General features: G+C 41.2%; 1 protein-coding gene across 1 annotated transcript in view; it reads left to right on the forward strand.

Annotated features, from left to right (window-relative positions):
• Positions 1-946: 946 nt before the first annotated feature.
• MFSD14B (major facilitator superfamily domain containing 14B) overlaps positions 947-18,182 on the forward strand; it is an 83,507-nt gene continuing 66,271 nt past the window's right edge. Inside the window, exon 1 of the mRNA XM_003938207.4 lies at positions 947-1,320. Coding sequence (XP_003938256.1) covers positions 1,213-1,320 — 108 coding nt within the window. The 5' untranslated portion in view covers positions 947-1,212. The remainder of the gene's footprint in view (positions 1,321-18,182) is intronic.

The following is an 18,182-nucleotide window of genomic DNA, read 5'->3' on the forward strand; positions in this document are numbered from 1 at the left end:
ACTTTAATTAAAATAATCCTGTTAATAGAAATAATTTTACTCTTTTTTCTACTATTAATGTCTGTAAAAAGATAAAATATATTATTGTTTTCTAGTCTGTTTTGTTGTTGTTGTAGAGACAAAGTCTCACTCTGTTGCCCAGTCTGGAGTGCAGTGAAGCTATCTTGGCTCACTGGAACCCCTGGCTCCCAGGTTCAAGATATTTTCCTGCCTCAGCCTCCCGAGTAGCTGGGATTACAGGTGTGCACCACCACGACTGATAATTTTTTAGTTGTTTTTTTAAGTAGAGACGGGGTTTCACCACGTTGGCCAGGCTGGTCTCGAACTCCTGACTCCAGGTGATCCACCTCACTTGGTCTCCCGAAGTGTCGAGATTACAGACGTAAGCCACTGCGCCCGGCCGCTAGACTTTTAAAATCAGTATTAGATGCGCATCTTTCAAAATAAATAAACATAAAAAGCCAGGCTTTTCCAACTGTGCGCTACACATTCTGCAAGATATTAATCATGTTTCAAGAATAAAAAGTGCTGTAAGTACATTTGGGAAACATTGTTACTGTATTCTTTTCTTCTTGGAGAATCACAGAAAAACTTGAGAGATTGGTGGGTTGGCGCAAACCAGACTAGAACTGAACTGTAGTCCCTACAAAACCCCCACGCCTTTGCCCCTCACCACTTGACAGGCTCAGCCCACATTCTCCGGAAAAAGAAATCAGACGTAGGGGGCTCTCGGAGATGACGTATTTCCCGCGCGCCAAGATGTCCTGACGCCAAAGCTCCAGTCCCGAGGTGGAGGCGGGGCTTGGTGTGGGCTTGGCGTCGCAGGAGGCTGCTCAGGCCCAGGACACGTTCTTGAGGCGGGAGCTAAGGCGCGGGGCGGGGCCTCCTGCCCAGCGCCGGCCGGTGGGGAGGCGGGGCGGGGCGCAGTCTTTGGACCAATCAGCCCACACCTGACGCCACCGGCAGCTGCGAGAGACGGGGTCCGTGCGGTCTGCGAGTCTGTCGGTCCTTGGAGCTGCGGTCCTCTGCTAGCCGGATCCGCAGCTTCAGCCTCCACCGCCTCCACAGCCCTCGGCGCCGCCGCTGGCGCCGCCGCCCGACCCGCAGGCCGCCGCGGGCCGCAGAGCCCATGAGGGCGCGGGCACCGCCGCCGCCTCTGCGGCGTCGCCGTCGTCCCAGAGCGCCCCGAGCTGGCGCGGGCATGGCCGCGGCATGAGCTTGGAGCCGCCGCCGGAGCCGGAGGAGAAGGCGGCGTCGGAGCCCGAAGCGGGAGCCATGCCGGAGAAGCGCGCGGGCGCGCAGGCCGCTGGCAGCAGCTGGGTGAGCGGAGGCCCGGGAGGCTGGGTGGGGTCGCACCTGCGGCCCGCGAGCCCGGGGCTCCGGGCGGGGGCTTCGGCTCCGGGCAAGCCGGTCCTTTTCTGCGGGAGCCGAATTCATCACGAATAGAGGTTTTCCTAGTGACTGTTCATCCTAGACAAAACTTTACGGGATTTGGTTATTGTTTGAAAAGGCGCCAGACTTAGGACAGAGAATATAAGAAGTGATTTGGTTGTTTCGGAGTTCCCCGTCCCCGTAGCAGTTGGTAACAGTTTTCCGGACACAGTTTCCGCCCAGGTCTGCTTGGACAACGGTAGGGAGCGTTTTGAATCAGACCATCCGCCGGGAAGTTGGCGGCAGATTCCGGGCAGCGCCCGCGGCTCCTTCCGTGTCCTCCGGGCGTCGGAGGGGCGGTCGCCGCGAGGAGGAGCAGAGTTTCTGGGGCGTTGCTGGGACCGGCTGAGGAGCAGGTCAGGCTGGCCCCTTTCTCCAGGTTTACTTTGACTTGAGATCGAGATTGCTTCTGACACTAGTACAGAAGCAGCTGAGCCCTGACTTAATTGGCCTGGTTTCGGCAGAACAGGCCTTGGCAGTGTCAGTGGTTTCACGTGGTGGAATATTAAGCCTAGAGGGTCTGTGGTTTGTTGAAAGCCTAAGCTTAAAAAGGATTTTTTTTAATTTTTATTTTAATTTTTATTTTTTGGTCTTAGGACAGTGAATAGAAACTGACTCAATGGGAAAGTTTTTTCCAAAGAAAAATAGAAATTTTATGAAAGTTAAATACATGCTCTCGGCTTTAGATTTTTGGCTTACATACCTAATTTTGTTTTTAGTCGAAGAATGCTAAGTGGTTACATGAACGTATTTGGGGAGGTAAATCTCTATTAGGTTGGGAGGGCAGGTAGAGCAGAAGGAGCAGTAAGTAGAACGGAGCCGACAAAGCTGGTTTCTAGTCCTGGTTTTGCCTGAACAGTGCGCACTCTGGGTAGGGTATTGAAACCTTCAGTGCCTAATCTGTAAACTGAGGACTTAGTTGAAGTCCTCTCCCAGCCCAAGTGACTATTTTTTGAAAAGTATTTCAAAGTTAAGATCTCTGTAATATGAGAAGCTTATCTTGTCGGGGGAGAGAAATTCTGCAGGATTGCTTTCTCTCATTTTGATTTGTGTTAAGTAGACTTGTCCTCTTCCTGTTCCCTACACAAAACTAAAACACCAGTTCCTCTTCCTGTCTTCCATAAATTGATGGACAGTAATTACTAACCGGTGGCCCAGCTAGTAACCTGCGAGGTAGCTTCCTTCATCTCTTCCCATACTTAGAACAATCAGAAAGTCTACCTGAGTTTACTGGATACAGATTTTAGGCTTTTATCCTCTCTTATGCATTCTTATGCTCATTTCTCAGCATTTTTGACCCAGACTTTGACTGTCTCTTTCAAGACCCTTGCTCACCCCACCACCAGTCTGCCTTCCATATGGCTGAATAGTGTGTTGTAGCATGTATAGATAGATCATTACTGTTGTCCTTAATTTTTTTCATTGGCTCCTTATGGCTTACAGAATAAAAAATAAATTGGCAGGTTGAAGCATTATTAGCATAGTGATTAGATGAGCATACTTGGAATTCCAGTTTCCACCTTTAGGTAAGTTAATGTAATGCCTCCTGATTAATAATAATATTTACCTCATAGGGTTGTGAGGGTTGCTGCAATTTGGCATCTAGTAAGCTCTTAATACATATTAATGTTATTTTTCAATATTCTTTGCATATATGATTGATCGCAATCTATAGGTGATCTTCTGACTGTAACTAAAGGAGTAATTGTCTCCCATTTCCTAGTGTAGACAGGAACTACACCCCAAATTGAATTTGCTAAATTTGTGTGCTTAAGAGCAGAAACTTTTGAGGGATGTTTACTCAAAGAAACCTGGACTCAGTTTTTTCCCCAATTCTTTCTCTGTTGGGTCCTTATGGTAGCCTACTTTTGGGCACAGGTAGGTTTCTGCCTGGTCTTTCCTCTTTGAGAATGAATGGAGTTAATGTTAATAAACTGTGATGAATACTGACTTTTCTTGGTGTTTGCTGAAGTGAGAAGACTAGCATGAGCAGGTAGCAGTGTTTTTCTGAGTGTGTGGACGTTGGGAGAACAGTGAATGCTTTTAATCACGTATGTTTGTGTCATATGCTTTTACTCCCTAATTATGCATTTTTTTCTGTTTGCAGTTTCTAATGTCACCTCCAGGTGCTGTGTCCTATAGCCCCCTATGACTTGATTTCATTTTAATGTGTTCAAATTTCCTTACAGCTTGGTTCCAGTGACACTAATGATTTCAGGTTCTTAGATAATACTAGTAATCACAGGCAAGACTGTCCCCCTTACAACTTTTTGTTGTTGTTGTTTTCTGTTTTTTGTTTTTTGTTTTTGAGATTGGGTCTTGCTCTGTCATCCAGCCTGGGATGCAGTGACCGATTATGGGTCACTGCCACCTTAAATTCTTGGGCTCAAGCAGTTCTCTCACCTCAGTCTCCCGAGTAGCTGGAACTACAGATGTGTGCCTCCATGCCTCGCTTTTTTGTTGTTGTTGTTTTCTTTTTAATTTATTTTTTATAGCGATAGAGTCTTGCTTTGTTTCTCAGGCTGGTCTCAAACTTCTGGGCTCAAGTGATCCTCCTGTCTCAGCCTCCCAGAGTGTTGGGATTACAGGTTTGAGCCCCTGTTCTGCCCTGACAACTTTTTTCTACCTTGTTTGGCAAAGACATATATTGACTAGAAAAATATACTGGCAAAGAGATGTAATAATATGAAAAATAAGGGAGAATCCAGTATTTACTCCAAGAGGTCATTTCCTTCTAGAAAAGGGAGGTATGTGTTAGCTGTTGGCATTGCTGTAAAGGAATACCTGAAGCTTGGGAATTTATTGAGAAAAGAGGTTCTTAGGCTGGGTGTGGTGGCTCACACCTGTAATCCCAGCACTTTGGGAGGCTGAGGCAGGAGGATTGCCTGAGCCCAGGAGTTTGAGACCAGCCTGGGAAACATAGTGAGACCATGTCTTAAAAAAAATAAATAAATAAAATAAGTTGCCAAACTAATTATTTTAAAAGTAATTGTACAGTTTTACATTGCAACAAGCACTGTTTGATAATTCAAGTTCATCCACGTCCTTACCAACACCTGGCCAATTTTAGCCCTTCCAATCAGTCTTTAGTGATGTCTCATTGTTCTTTTAATTTGTGCTTCCCTGTGGCTAGTGGTATTCAGTCTCTTTCCATAAGCCTTTTTTTTTTTTTTTTTTTTAGGCAGGGTCTCACTTTGGTTTCCCAGGCTGGAGTGCAGTGGGACCATCTTGTCTCACTGATTGAATAGCTGGGATTACAGCCCAGACCTCCTGGGCACAGGTAATTCTCTCACCTTAGCCTCTCGAGTAGCTGGGACTACAGGCTTATGCCACCATGCCCAGCTAATCTTTTAAATTTTTTGTAGAGATGGGGTCTTGCTGTATTGCCCAGACTAGTCTTGAACTCCAGGATTCAAGTAGTCCTCCTGCCTCAGCCTCCCAAAGTGCTGGGATTACAGGTGTGAGCCACTGTGCCCATCCTCCCTAAGCTTATATGCCATCTGTATATCCCTTTTGGCAAAATATCTGTTCCTGTCTTTCAGCTATATTTACTGTTGTTGTTGTTATTGGTTGATTGTTTTCTTGTATTTGAGTTTTGACTGTTCTTTATACATTTGGGATGCAAGTCCCTTGTCAAATGGTTTGCAAATCCATTCTCTCTAGTCTGTGATCCATCTTTTCATTCTCTCAGCAGTGTGTTGAAGAACAGGAGTTTTAAATTTTGTGAAAATTAACAGTTTCTTTTATAGATCAGGATTTTGATTTCATATTTAAGAAATTGTTGCCTAATCCCAAATCATAGGAACTTCCTTCTATATTTTTGGAAGTTTTACAGTTTTAGATTTTACAATTGGGTTTGTGTTCCATTTTGGTTAAATTTTTTATATGGTGTAAGATATGGATGGAAATTATTTGCTTATGGATAATCAATTGTTCATTTGCTGAAAATACATTTTTCTTCACTGAATTGTTTTTATATCTGTCAAAAATCAGTTGTCCATGTATCAGTCAGTCTCTGAACTCTATTTTGTTTCTTCGATGTATTTGTCTTTACGTAGGTACCATGCAGTCTTGATTACTGGAGGTTCATAAGACTTCAAAACTAACAGAGTTAGTCTCCTTATCTTGTTACTTTTGAAAGTTGTTTTAGTGATTCTGGGTCTTTGCATTTTAGAATTAGCCTGGTAGTTTTCACAAAAAAGCCTTTTGGGACTTTCATTGGTATTCTGTTGCCCCGAAGATCTGTTTGGGAAAAATTGATCAAGTCTTCTGATGCACGAATGTAGATCTGTATTTTCTTTTATTTATTTTAGATCTGTAATTTCTTTTCAGCCAAGTTTTGTAGTTTTCAGTTGACACATCTTTTCCATCTTTTGTCAGATTATTCCATTTCATATTTCTTGATGTTATTGTAAATGATATCACTACATACATGTAAATTTTTTAAATTTTAATTAAAAATTGTTTGTTGCCAGTATATAGAAAAACAGTTGATTTTTTAAAAAATTGTTTAATTGTGGTAAAATACACATAGCAAAAAAGTTACCATTATAACCATTCTTAGTGTAGACTTTAGTAGTGTTAATGTGTTTACGTTGTCATGCAGTTGATTTCCAGAACTTTTTTCTTTCCAAACAAATTCTATACCCGTGAAACAACTTTCCATTTTTTGCCACCCTCCCATTCCCTGACAACCACTGTTCTCCTTTCTGTTTCTGTGAGTTTGACTGTGTTAGACACCTCATATACATGGAATCATATGGTATTTTATCTTTTTGTAATTTACTTATTTCACCTAGCATAATGTCCTCAAGGTTTGTCCATCATGTCTCCCTCTGTTGCCCAGGCTGGAGTGCAGTGGCATGATCATGGCTCACTGGAGCCTCAGCCTCCCCAGGCTTAGGTGATCCTCCCACCTCAGCCTCCCAAGTAGCTGGGACTATAGGCATGCAAGAGCACGCCCAGCTAATTTTTGTATTTTTTGTGGAGTCATGGTTTTGTCATATTATCCAGGGTGGTCTCAAACTTCTGGGCTCAAGTGATCCACTCATGTTGGCCTCCCAAAGTGCTGGGATTATAGGCATAAACCAGCCTCTTTGCCCGTTTTTAAAGTGGGTTATTTGCTTTTTGTGTTTATCGTTGAGTTGTAAAAGTTCTTTATACATATATTCTGGATATTAACTAACTCCCTGTTATGGTGTCAGTGTCTCACGTTGCAACTTAATCGCCATTGTAATAGTATTAAGAGGTGAGACTGCCAGGGTTATTCAAAGAAAATAGTAAAAATAAAAATGGAAACTTTAAGAAGTGATTAGGCTATGAGAACCCTGCCCTTAATTAATGGATTAATGCAGTGAGTTTTGTTATCCTGGGCATAGATTCCTTGTAAAATAATGAGTTTGGCTCCCCTTTGTCTCTTTTTTGTCTTTCTTTCTTCTCCCATGGGATAACACAACGAGAAGGCACTGGCCAGATGCCGTTCTCTGTCTTGAACTTCTCATCCTCCAGAACTGTGAGCCAATAAATTTCTTTTCATTATAAATTACTCAGTCTGTGGTATTCTATTGTAGCAGCACAGAATAGACTGAGACACTCCATTGTCAGATAGATGATTTGCAAATTTTCTACCATTCCGTAGGTTACCATTTATTAATTTTTAAAAAAAATTTTTTTTTCGCAGATGGCCGCAGGGGTGCCCAGGGGGGACCTGAGCTGTGGCTGCTGCCACCCTCACTTTTAATTCTGCTGATTGTGTCCTTTGATGCACAGAAGTTTTAAATTCTCATAAAGTCCAGTGTGTCTGTTTTTACTTTGTTGCTTGGGTTTTTGTTGTCATTTCCTAGAAATCATTGCCAAATTCATACCATGAAGCTTTTGCCCTATGTTTTCTTTTAAGAGTTTTATAGTTTTAAGTCTAATGATGGGTCTTTGGTTCATTATAAAGTTTGTAGTTTGAGGAAGCCCAACTTCTCTCTCTCTTTTCTTATAGTTTTGGTGTCGTATGTAAGAATCTATTACTAAATCCAAGATTTATCTCTGTTTTATATTTTTTAGCTCTTATATGTAGGCCATTAATCCCTTTGAGTTAATTTTCATATATGGTGTGAAGTAGGGTTCCAACTTTATTCTTTACATGTGAAAAATTAGTTGCTCCAACACCATTTGTTCAAGAGACCATTCTTTTCTGGTACTTTTACTCAAAATCAGTTGGCCATACATGGCTTATTCCTGAAATTTTCCTTTCTATTCCTTTGGTATATGTCTATCCTTATGCCAGTACCACACTCTTGATCACTGTAGCTTTGCAGTTTTGAAATCAGGAAGTGTGCATTTTTCAATTTTGTGATTTTTCAAGATTGTTTTGGCTGTTTGGTGTCCTTTGCAATTCCATGAGAATTAGAAGTGATCCTTAATTCTTTTTTTCTTTTGAGATGGAGCTCACTCTGTCACCCAGGCTGCAGTGTAGTGGCAGGATCTCAGCTCACTGCAGCCTCCGTCTTCTGGGTTCAAGCGATTCTCCCACCTCAGCCTCCTGAGTAGCTGGGATTACAAGCATGCACCAATACTCCCGGCTAATTTTTTTTTTTTTTTTTTTTTTTTAGATAGAGTCTCGCTCTGTCACCAGGCTGGAGTGTAGTGGTGCGGTCTCAGCTCACTGCAACCTCCACCTCCTAGGTTTAGGTGATTGTGCTGCCTCAGCCTCATGAGTAGCTGGGACTACAGGCATGTGCCACCATGCCCAGCTAATCTTTGTATTTTTTTTTTTTTGAGGCGGAGTTTCACTCTTTGTTACCCAGGCTGGAGTACAATGGCGTGATCTCGGCTCACCGCAGCCTCCGCCTCCTGGGTTCAGGCAATTCTCCTGCCTCAGCCTCCTGAGTAGCTGGAATTACAGGCACGTGCCACCATGCCCAGCTAATTTTTTGTATTTTTAGTAGAGATGGGGTTTCACCATGTTGACCAGGATGGTCTCTATGTCTCGACCTCGTGATCCACCCGCCTCGGCCTCCCAAAGTGCTGGGATTACAGGCTTGAGCCACCGCGCCCGGCCCTTTTATTCTTTCTTTCTTTATTTTTTAGAAGGTCTTGGTCTGTTGCCCAGGCTGTAGTGCAGTGGTATGATCGCAGCTCACTGTAATCTCAAACTCCTGGGCTTTTCTGTTTCTGCAGTAAAGTCATTGAGAATTTGATAGGCATTGCATTGAATCTATAAATGACATCGAAGAGTCTTGATAGCTTAGTGATAATAAGTCTTCCTTCCTATGGACATAAATGTCTCTTTATTTAGGTGAAATTTGTTTTTGGTAACGATTTGTAGTTTTCAGTGTATAAGTCTTTCACTTCCTTGGTTAAAGTTATTTTTAGGTATTTCTTACTTTTAGATGCTATTGAAAATGAAATTACTCAATTTCATGTATGTATAAGAACATATCATTATGTTTTTATATCATTTTTCTGCATTGTCTGATCTAAGTTAGCTTATTAGGCACATTTGGAGCAGTACTCATTGTAGGACTAATTATTCTCCACTACTCAGGCACGGTTTTCCTGATTTGTACTCAGCACCATGTGAGTGAAATAAGTTTTTTAAGCATGAATGGTGGAAACCTGTATGGGCTTAGAGTGACATCTGGCCAGATTTGTATACTGTTGGGATGTTTTTTTCCCTGGTTTTCGATAAGTACCTCACATTCATGTGCTTGTCAGTATCCTGCTGAATTCTTGAAGTGGATCTTCTGCAGATCTCTGGGCTCCTTATCTCTTCTCTCTCCATTTCTCTGTTCTGCCTTGGTTTCCATTGGCTCTCACTTTCATGTCAGCTCAGGAAGTTGTCCTCCAGGTTTTACCTGGGTTCTTCCTACCAGTGCAGAGGCCTGGAATCTGTATCATGCAGTAGTAGGCTTGGATAATAGTACAGCTGAGCTTCTCTCTCCTGATTTTCAGGGATCTCTGTCCTTCATTGCCTGGCATCCAGTGTGTCTTGGTTGTCTAAAGTAGGCAGGTAATTTTTATTGCTGTATTTTGGTCTGAAGGAGAAATGGCTCTCTTTATTTGTTAATATGTCCTACTTGGGGCATAGAACTTTTAGTAGTCTTTTCAAATAAACCAACTTTTGGCATTTACAAAGACCCTATTTTTAAATTTTTTGTTTCTTTAATGTCTATTGTTAGTTTTTTTCCATTCTGTTAAAGATTCATTTTGTAGCTCTTTATTGAGATGGATGAAAAACTTTTCACTCTTTTTCTACTGTCCACTTACATTAATTTTAAATGAGTAATTGTCTTCTCTCTGGCTTAAAAGTTTCTTCCTCTTATAAAATCAGTATTTCAATATGAATGTTACTATTTTGCCCCAGTGGTTTTCTACCTTTTCTTTTTTTTCACATTGGCCCTGGGCCATCCTCTCAATATTTTTATGGAGAACACTATCATGTCTACTGTGACATTCATTAAGATGGGAGGGAAGGGGCACTTCCTAGGAAGGGCACTATGTGTGTTGTAAAAAAGTTTTCTCCCTCACTGTCTTCATTTTCCTATGCTTCCTACACCCCTTTCTGCACTTTCTTCTTTTGAAATCTACTGTTTTAGAAATCATATTATTTATGTACAGTATTAGACCTTTCCAGTGAGGCAGAATAACTAAGCATCTAAAAACCTAGATGTTTTCCTGCCTTTTAAATTTAATCTTCTTAAATTCAGTGTATCTTATTTCACTCACCTGGTCTTGCTAGAAATTTTTTTAGAATTCGTGAATATTTTTATAATGTTCTAAGGAATGTGATATGCTTTTATTGACTATGACTAATTCTCATGATAGCTTTGAAGTAGGTGATAGAGCAGTGCATGATTTAATGGTGAGAAACATGAGTGCATGGAGTTAAATTGATTTGCTGAAAGTGACCAGGCTGACTGAACAATGGAGCTGGGACTTTCCTCAGCTCTGTTCTCAAACCTAATTTTTATTTGACGACAGCTCAATTCCTTCCGTTGCCTATGTAGTCAATTTTGTTTTTCGCATTCAACAGCAGAGGAAGGAAAAAGACTCCTGAGTTATCTGAGCATTGTTTTTTGTTGTCATTTGTGTGCTGTCACAGAGTTAGGCATTGTCCTGTAGTCACTCCATGCCTAAATAGCTCCACTGCTCTACATTGTCTATTGTTAAATTAGGTCAAGCCACGAGGAAATCTGAAGAAAACCTGAAAATTCTGTGAATAATCTGCTTCTTGATAATTACTATATATCTGACTAATTGTTCCTATTTGAAAATAGCAAAAGATTATGAATTTTACATCACAGTAGTTCTTTGTGCATAGATCTTAAAAGTACTTAAATAATTAAATGAAAGTATCTTCTCTTTTGTATAGAATGTAGAAGAGCATCTCTTAGTACTGTGATGCAGTAGAAGTACAGAGACTTCATTTAAGATCTGTAGCATGGTAATATATTCCCTGAAGAAAAATAGTGGCTTTATATTTTAAATTCTTAGCCAGCTCTGACATGTGAGTATCATGGGTCACAAAAAAAGAGTCATAAGATGGTGTTAGTGAAATGTGGAAATTATTTTTAGCAATAGGTGTCTTGAATACTGCTTTAGAGAAATCTTCAGTTCTTAAATTACCATTCTTTTGTTATATACTCCTTGAGCGGATAACTTATGGAGGCCAGACAGTTAATACACACTAAAGAAAAGCCCCTACCCTTGACCTGGCAGTCATTCTTCGAGGAACTTACTGTAAGGCACTGTTGCGACAAGATCACAAGGTATATTTGTAAGATATGTATGTATTAATTGTATATATATATTCATGAAATATTGTTAATTTAAAAGGGACTTGGTGAAACAATTGTGGCACATCCATGATATGGAGTACTAAGCTGCCATTAAAAGTGATGAAATGACTGTGCCTATTGATATGAATATGGTGAATATGTTTTTATGTAAATTGGCTACACAACTGTTTTAGCACATTAAAAGTACATTTATATATTTGCATGGAAAAATGTTTGGAAGGGTTTATACCAAACTTAAAAACACTAGTGATCATTGCTGGTATTGACATTTTTGTTGATTTTAATATAATTTCTTGCCCGTTTCTTTAATTTATACATTTTCTACTAACCATGTATGAGTTACAAAGCCAAAAGTAAAACATTAAAAGACCAATGGAAAGGATACATGAATACTGGAAGTCAGACACACCGTTGCCTCACAGTCTTCTGGTCCTAAGCATTTGGGTTGCCTCAAGTTCTTTCCTGTTTTCTGACCTATCTCTCCTCCTTCCTCATTACCTAAGGATCTCCCTTTTGTGTGAGTTGATCCTGCTCACAGATACATATGCACTAGAGGCTGTAAGGGGCCTTAAACACCAGTTCTAGTTTTCTCAGTTTATGTATGAAAGCACTAAAGGCCAGAAAATTGGTTAGAGACAGGAAGCTGTTAATAGCAGCAGAACCAGGAATAGAACTCAAATTTCCTTGCTTCTACTTGAGAATTTTTTTTTTTTTTAGACAGAGTCTCAGGCTGTTGCCCAGGCTGGAGTGCAGTGGTGGAATCTTGGCCCATTGCAGTCTCCACCTCCTGCATTCAAATAATTCTCTTGCCTCAGTCTCTCGAGTAGGTGGGACTACCAGTGTATGCTACCATGACCAGCTAATTTTTGTAATTTTTTTTTTTCAGTAGAGACGAGACTTCCCCATGTTGGCCAGGCTGGTCTCAAAACTCCTGACCTCAAGTGATCTGCCCGCCTTGGCCTCCTAAATTGCTGGTATTACAGGTTGAGCTACTGCGCCCAGCCTATGCTTAATTCTTAATAATGACCCCCTTTTATTCCTTACTTACTTGAGACAAGATCTTGCCCTGGAGTGCAGTGGTATAATAATGGCTCACTTTAGCCTCAAACTCCTGGGCTCAAGTGATGCTCTCACCTCAGCCTCTGGAGTAGCTAGGACTATAGGTGTGCACCACCATGCCTGGCTAATTTGTTAATTTTTTTCTAGAGATGGGGGTCTTACTATGTGGCCCAGACTAGTCTTGAACTCTTGGCCTTAGGCATTACTCCCACCTCAGCCTCCCAAAGTGCTGGGATTGCAGGCATGAACCACCATGCCTGACATCCCTTTTTCTCTTAAAATTGTTTCATTTGTGTGATAAATGTTTACCAGGTTCATAAGGGAAACAGGCGTAATGGAAAGTGTCATACAGGCTAACCCTGTAACTGGGATTCATTGATAGAAATTGGAATAGTTAGAAGGAAAGGCAGGTTGTAAAGTAAGATGCTTTTCATATGTTGAATTGAAGGTGTTTGCCAGGACATCTAAGTCATTATTTTCCAATCAGTAAAAGTAGCTGAGACATCATGTTGAGAGAGATATGTTTGTGAGCTTTCTTTGTTTAGAGATGGTAGTTGAAGTTGCATTAAGACATTCCATTCATTTTTAATCTATTGGGGGAGGATTAGTGAGCTCAGTTTATGAAGATTGATAAAACACGTTACCCAGTATGCATGCCTGAGGACACATATTGATCCCATATATGGGTGTGCACATGTGACTGCTTTGATTTTTGTCTAATGTAGACATGCTTGAACATTTATGTTTTGAAATATGTAGTAATGCTGGGCATGGTGGCTCATGCCTATAATCCCATCACTTTGGGAGGCTGAGGCTGGCAGATCACAAGGTCAGGAGTTTGAGACCAGCCTGACCAACATGGTGAAACCCCGTCTCTACTAAAAAAAAATAGCTGTGTGTGGTGGCATGCACCTGTAGTCCCAGCTGAGGCTGAGGCAGGAAAACTGCTGGAACCTGGGAGGCAGAGGTTGCAGTGAGCCGAGATCACGCCACTGCACTCCAACCTGGGTGACAGAGTGAGACTCCGTCTCAGAAAAAAAAAAAAGTGTAGTATTTTGTAACATTATTTTTTTTTTCTTCTCCTTTATGTCACAGAGCATGAAGCAATGTTTTTTTTTTATAGTGGCTGGAAATCATTGAGTAGTACTGATACATGCAAGGCTGGTTGATGAAGAGCCCAGTCTCTAGGAATTAGGAACACCTCAATTCAGATGCTGCCTGTGTAACTATGCATAGCGTATCACTTTCTTCCCAAGTTTAGAAAAGCTTGATCCTGGGAACAGGGAGAAACTATGCTCATGATTGTTCTTTGGGAGGGTTTATCTGATGCAATTCCTGAGTGTGGAGAGATATAAGGGTTAAGTGATTGATAAGGAGGCAAAACCTTAGGAGAAAGGAGCTTCTGGACCAGGGTCTTGACCTAGTAGATAAAGATTGGCTGGGTGTGGGGGCTCACACCTGTAATCCCAGTACTTTGGGAGGCAGATACAGGAAGATTGCTTGAGCCCCAGAATTTGAGACTAGCCTAGGCAACATAAACCCTTGTCTCTACCAAAAAACAAAACAAAAAAAAACCAAAGCTGAGCTTTTGGTGGTGTGTGTCTGTAGTCCCAGCTGTTGGGGAGGTAGAAGGATCACGTGAGCCTGGGAGGATGAGGCTGTAATGAGCTGTGATTAGGCCACTGCACTCCAGCCTGTGCAACAGAGTGAGACCCTGTTTGAAAAAGAGGAGAAAGAAAAGCGATTAATATGAGAGGTGTTAAGGAACTAGTAAAGGAGCTAGAAGAATATTGAATTTTGGGGAATGAGAAAAAGTAATAAGGTGAAAAATGAGTACAGTACTATCACTAGAGAAGTCAGAAGGAGAAATTGATTACTATGATTAAGTTTTCTTTTGCTGACTTTAAGAGTGCTTACTGCCTCTGGATGTGAACTCTAAAAAATACTTTGGCTGGACACAGCAGATCACCTGAGGTCAGGTGTTTGAGACCAGCCTGGCCTACATGGTGAAACTCCATGTCTACTAAATACACAAAAAAATTAGCCAGGCATGCTGACGGTCACCTGTAGTCCCAGCTACTTGGGAGGCTGAGGCAGGAGAGTTCCTTGAACCTGGGTGGTGGAGGTTGCAGGAGCCAAGATCATGCCACTGCACTCCAATCTGGGCAACAGAGTGAGACTCCATTTCAAAAAAAAAAAAAAACCAACTAGAGACAACCAGAGAACGTGCTACTAATTACTGTATTACATTAATTATGCAGCCCAAATTTTTCCACAAACAGAATCAGCACAAACATGGCAGGCAGCCTGCATTGCAGCAACCTGAGTAAGTGACAGACATCAGATGCAGCTAGTTCCTCAGGCAAAGCAAAGTGCAGACCTTCACTTGACCACTAACCCTGTTCTCCACACTAAGGAGTTCTAGCCTGCTACTGTGTACTTGGGCAAAAGTGTACTCTACACCAACCTCTCCACCTACTTTCTCAACATAACCTGAAAAGTTCAGGTGAACTAGGGCACATGGCTTTTCTCAATCAGGTCATCCGCTACCCACCAAAAAAAGATAAGGTTGGAAGTTGTTCCCACACATGATCGCCAACTCAAAGATCACAATACACAGTGTATATCAGCAACTTGGAAGCAACATGGAAGCAAAAGGAGATAGACTGTCATTTCCCCTGGACATGCAGTGTCATAGCTTTTTCCTCCTCCTTGGTTCAACCTGCTTTCTAATTCTGCATGGATGGCCAAGGAAGAGCTCAGCGGCTAATAGACAACATAACCACTTCAGTAAGAGAATTAATCATTGGCTTTTCATGAACTGATTTTAATGTTATTTTATTAGCTCATATTATTAGTCCCAGACACAAAATATGACCTTTCCTATAAAGCAAAATCTAGTAAGATGGGAGGAAATACCAAAGCTGATCACTATGAAATCTTAACTTAAAATTGCTTTTAAATACAAAGGAAATACTCCCACTATACTGCAGTCTTACAGTTCAATTGAAGATCTTGAGACAGATATCACACATGTTAACAACAGCTATAATCTTCCTCTAAGGCAGTCTAAGAAGTCTTGAGGAGGCGGGGTGGAGCGTTGCTAAATATCAGTGAAACTTTATAAAAATAGGCAGTGGACTAGATTTGGACTGTAGGCTGTAGTTAGCTAACCCCTCCTCTTATATTTAATAGTACTAGTTTTTCCTCTGTCCCTTTCTTTTTCTCCTTCAGGATATTTTTATATTCTTGTCCATTTACTTTTTAAAATAAGACTTTTTTAAAGAATAGCTTTATAGCCACAGAAAAATTGCAGATAGCATAGAGTTTTTCTATACTCCATACCCATATTCCCCTATTACTGACATCTTATATTGGTATGGTACATTTGTCAAATTAACGAACCTATGTCCATACATTATTATCAGCTAAAACCAGCCAGGCTCAGTGGCTCACACCTGTAATCCCAGCACTTTGGGAGGCTGAGGCCAGAGAATCACTTGAGGCCAGTAGTTCAAGAGCAGCCTGGATGTAGCTCTTAAACAAAAATGACCAGGCATGGTGGTGTGTGCCTGTAGTCCCAGCTACAGAAAAAAACCAAACAAACAAAAAACAAATCCACCACCACCAAAAAAAAAAACAAAACCCTAAAGTCCATACATACTTTATTGAGATTTCTTGTATTTTACCAAATGCTCTTTTTCTGTTCCAGTATTTCGTGCAGGCTACTACATTATATTTAGTTGTTGTGTCTTCTTGGGCTCCTCTGCACTGTGATAGCTTCCTGGGTTCTCCTTGTTTCTGATGTCCTGGACAGTCTTAAGGACAACTCATCAGGTGTTTTGTATAATGTCTCTCACTTGAGATTAATCTTAATGTTTTTCTCATGATTAGAATGGAATTACGGGTGTTTGAGAAGAAGCCCATAGAGGTGAAGTACCATTTTCTTTATATCATGTCAACACTATGTCACTGTTGATGTTAACCTTGATCACCTGACTGAGGTACTGTTTATCAGAGTTCTCCACTGTAAAGTTGCTCTTTTACCCCTGTTTCTATGCTGTATGCTTTGGAAGGAAGTCACTTTGTGCAGTCCATACTCTCGGAATAAGTAGTTATACTCCACCTCCTTGGGGGCAAAGTATCTGCGTAAATTACTGGAATTCTTCTGCATGGGAGATCTGGCTGTTTTTTTCCTATTTGTTTATTTAATCATTTTATCAGTATGAACTCATAGATATTTATTTTGTACTTTGGATTATCCCCAAATCCAATATTGCTTTATTTTCTTGTTCAAATTGTTCTAGCTTTGGCCATTGGGAGTGCTTTGATGTATATACTCCTATTTTTTTTTTTTTTTAAATGCCTATATTTCCAGACCAAACTGAGGGTCGGGCTGCTGTTTCTCATGGCCCAATAACGAGATGCAGATGAACTGGGGAGGAAGAGAGTTTTTATTTTTGCAGTGGGTTACAGGGAGAATGAATGCCTGGAAATTATTGCCACACCAACTCCATATTACAAAGTTTTCTAGAGCTTATATACCTTATAAGTTATATGTCTACCTGTAAGTATTCATTCATCTAAAGACATAAGTGATTAACTTCTTTTAGTTCATAACTAAGGTCTGAGTCTTGAAGACCTTCCTCTGGAGCCTTAGTAAACTTACTTAATCTAAATGGGTCCAAGTGCTGGGGTGATTACCCTTATGTTGTCTCCTGCTAAAACACGGAGGTTTGAGGAGTTCCTTCCAAACCCTAATAAACTTGTTTGAGAAGGCCTGAGGAGTTTCTTCAAGACCCACAGTAAAAATTCTTTAATCCTAAGTGGGTCCTATTAAGAATTCCTGCATTATTTTGTCATGCTTTAAGGCCCAGGAAAGGCCTAGGCAAAACTCTTGATGGACTTTTGTTATGTTCCAGCCTTAACATAAGGGAACTGGCTCTTTTTTTTTTTTTTTTTTTTTTTTGGTTTTTTGGCTTTTGTTTTCTTTGAGACAGAGTCTCGCTCTGCCTCCCAGGCTGAAGTGCAGTGGTGCAATCTCAGCTCACTACAACCTCCACCTCCTGAGTTCAAGCGATTCTCCTGCCTCAGCCTCCAGAGTAGCTGGGATTACAGGTGCCTGCCACCATGCCAGGCTAATTTTTTGGTATTTTTAGTAGAGACAGGGTTTCACCATTTTGGCCAGGCTGGTCTCGAACTCCTGGCCTCAGGTGATCCTCCCACCTCGGCCTCCCAGAGTACTAGGATTACAGGTATGAGCCATTGTACCTGGCCAGCTCTTTCAGCTTTTAATATTTAACCTAACTACTCAGTGTGTACAGAAAACAGTTGTTTTGGAGGCCTGAATTAGTGAGACCTGGCCTGCCACTATTATATTCTGGGATTACAAGATACTCCATGCTCCTCTTACATATTTCCCACTCTAGTCCCAGAATTAGCTGTTTCTCCAAAGAGCCCTGTTTTTTTGTTGTTGTTGTTGTTGTTTTTTTTTAATTTGAGAACGGCATTTGAAACCAAGATACCACACTAGATGTGCTTACTGCTTTTGAGTTTCTAGGGTGTCGTTTCTTTTAGGCTCTTTCAGCTAATCTTTTTGTATTTTTAGTAGAGACGTGACTTCTCCATGTTGATCAGGCTGGTCTCGAACTCCCAACCTCAGGTGATCCTCTGCCTCAGCCTCCCCAAGTGCTGGGATTACAGGCATGGGCCACTGCACCCAGCTGGAGAAAAAGCCTTTTTATTTGGGTATTATCCACTGAAGAGAATGGGAGATCAGTTTTGAGGTCATTCTTCTCTACCAACTAAAATTGGGGAATTTATGTATGAAAACAGGAATGTAACTTTGTGTAAGGAAAACAGCAATTAGGGAAGGGATAAGGAAGCAGTCCTGACCAGTGA

This window comes from Saimiri boliviensis, chromosome 2 (genome assembly GCF_048565385.1).
Source record: "Saimiri boliviensis isolate mSaiBol1 chromosome 2, mSaiBol1.pri, whole genome shotgun sequence".
NCBI lineage: Eukaryota > Metazoa > Chordata > Mammalia > Primates > Cebidae > Saimiri > Saimiri boliviensis.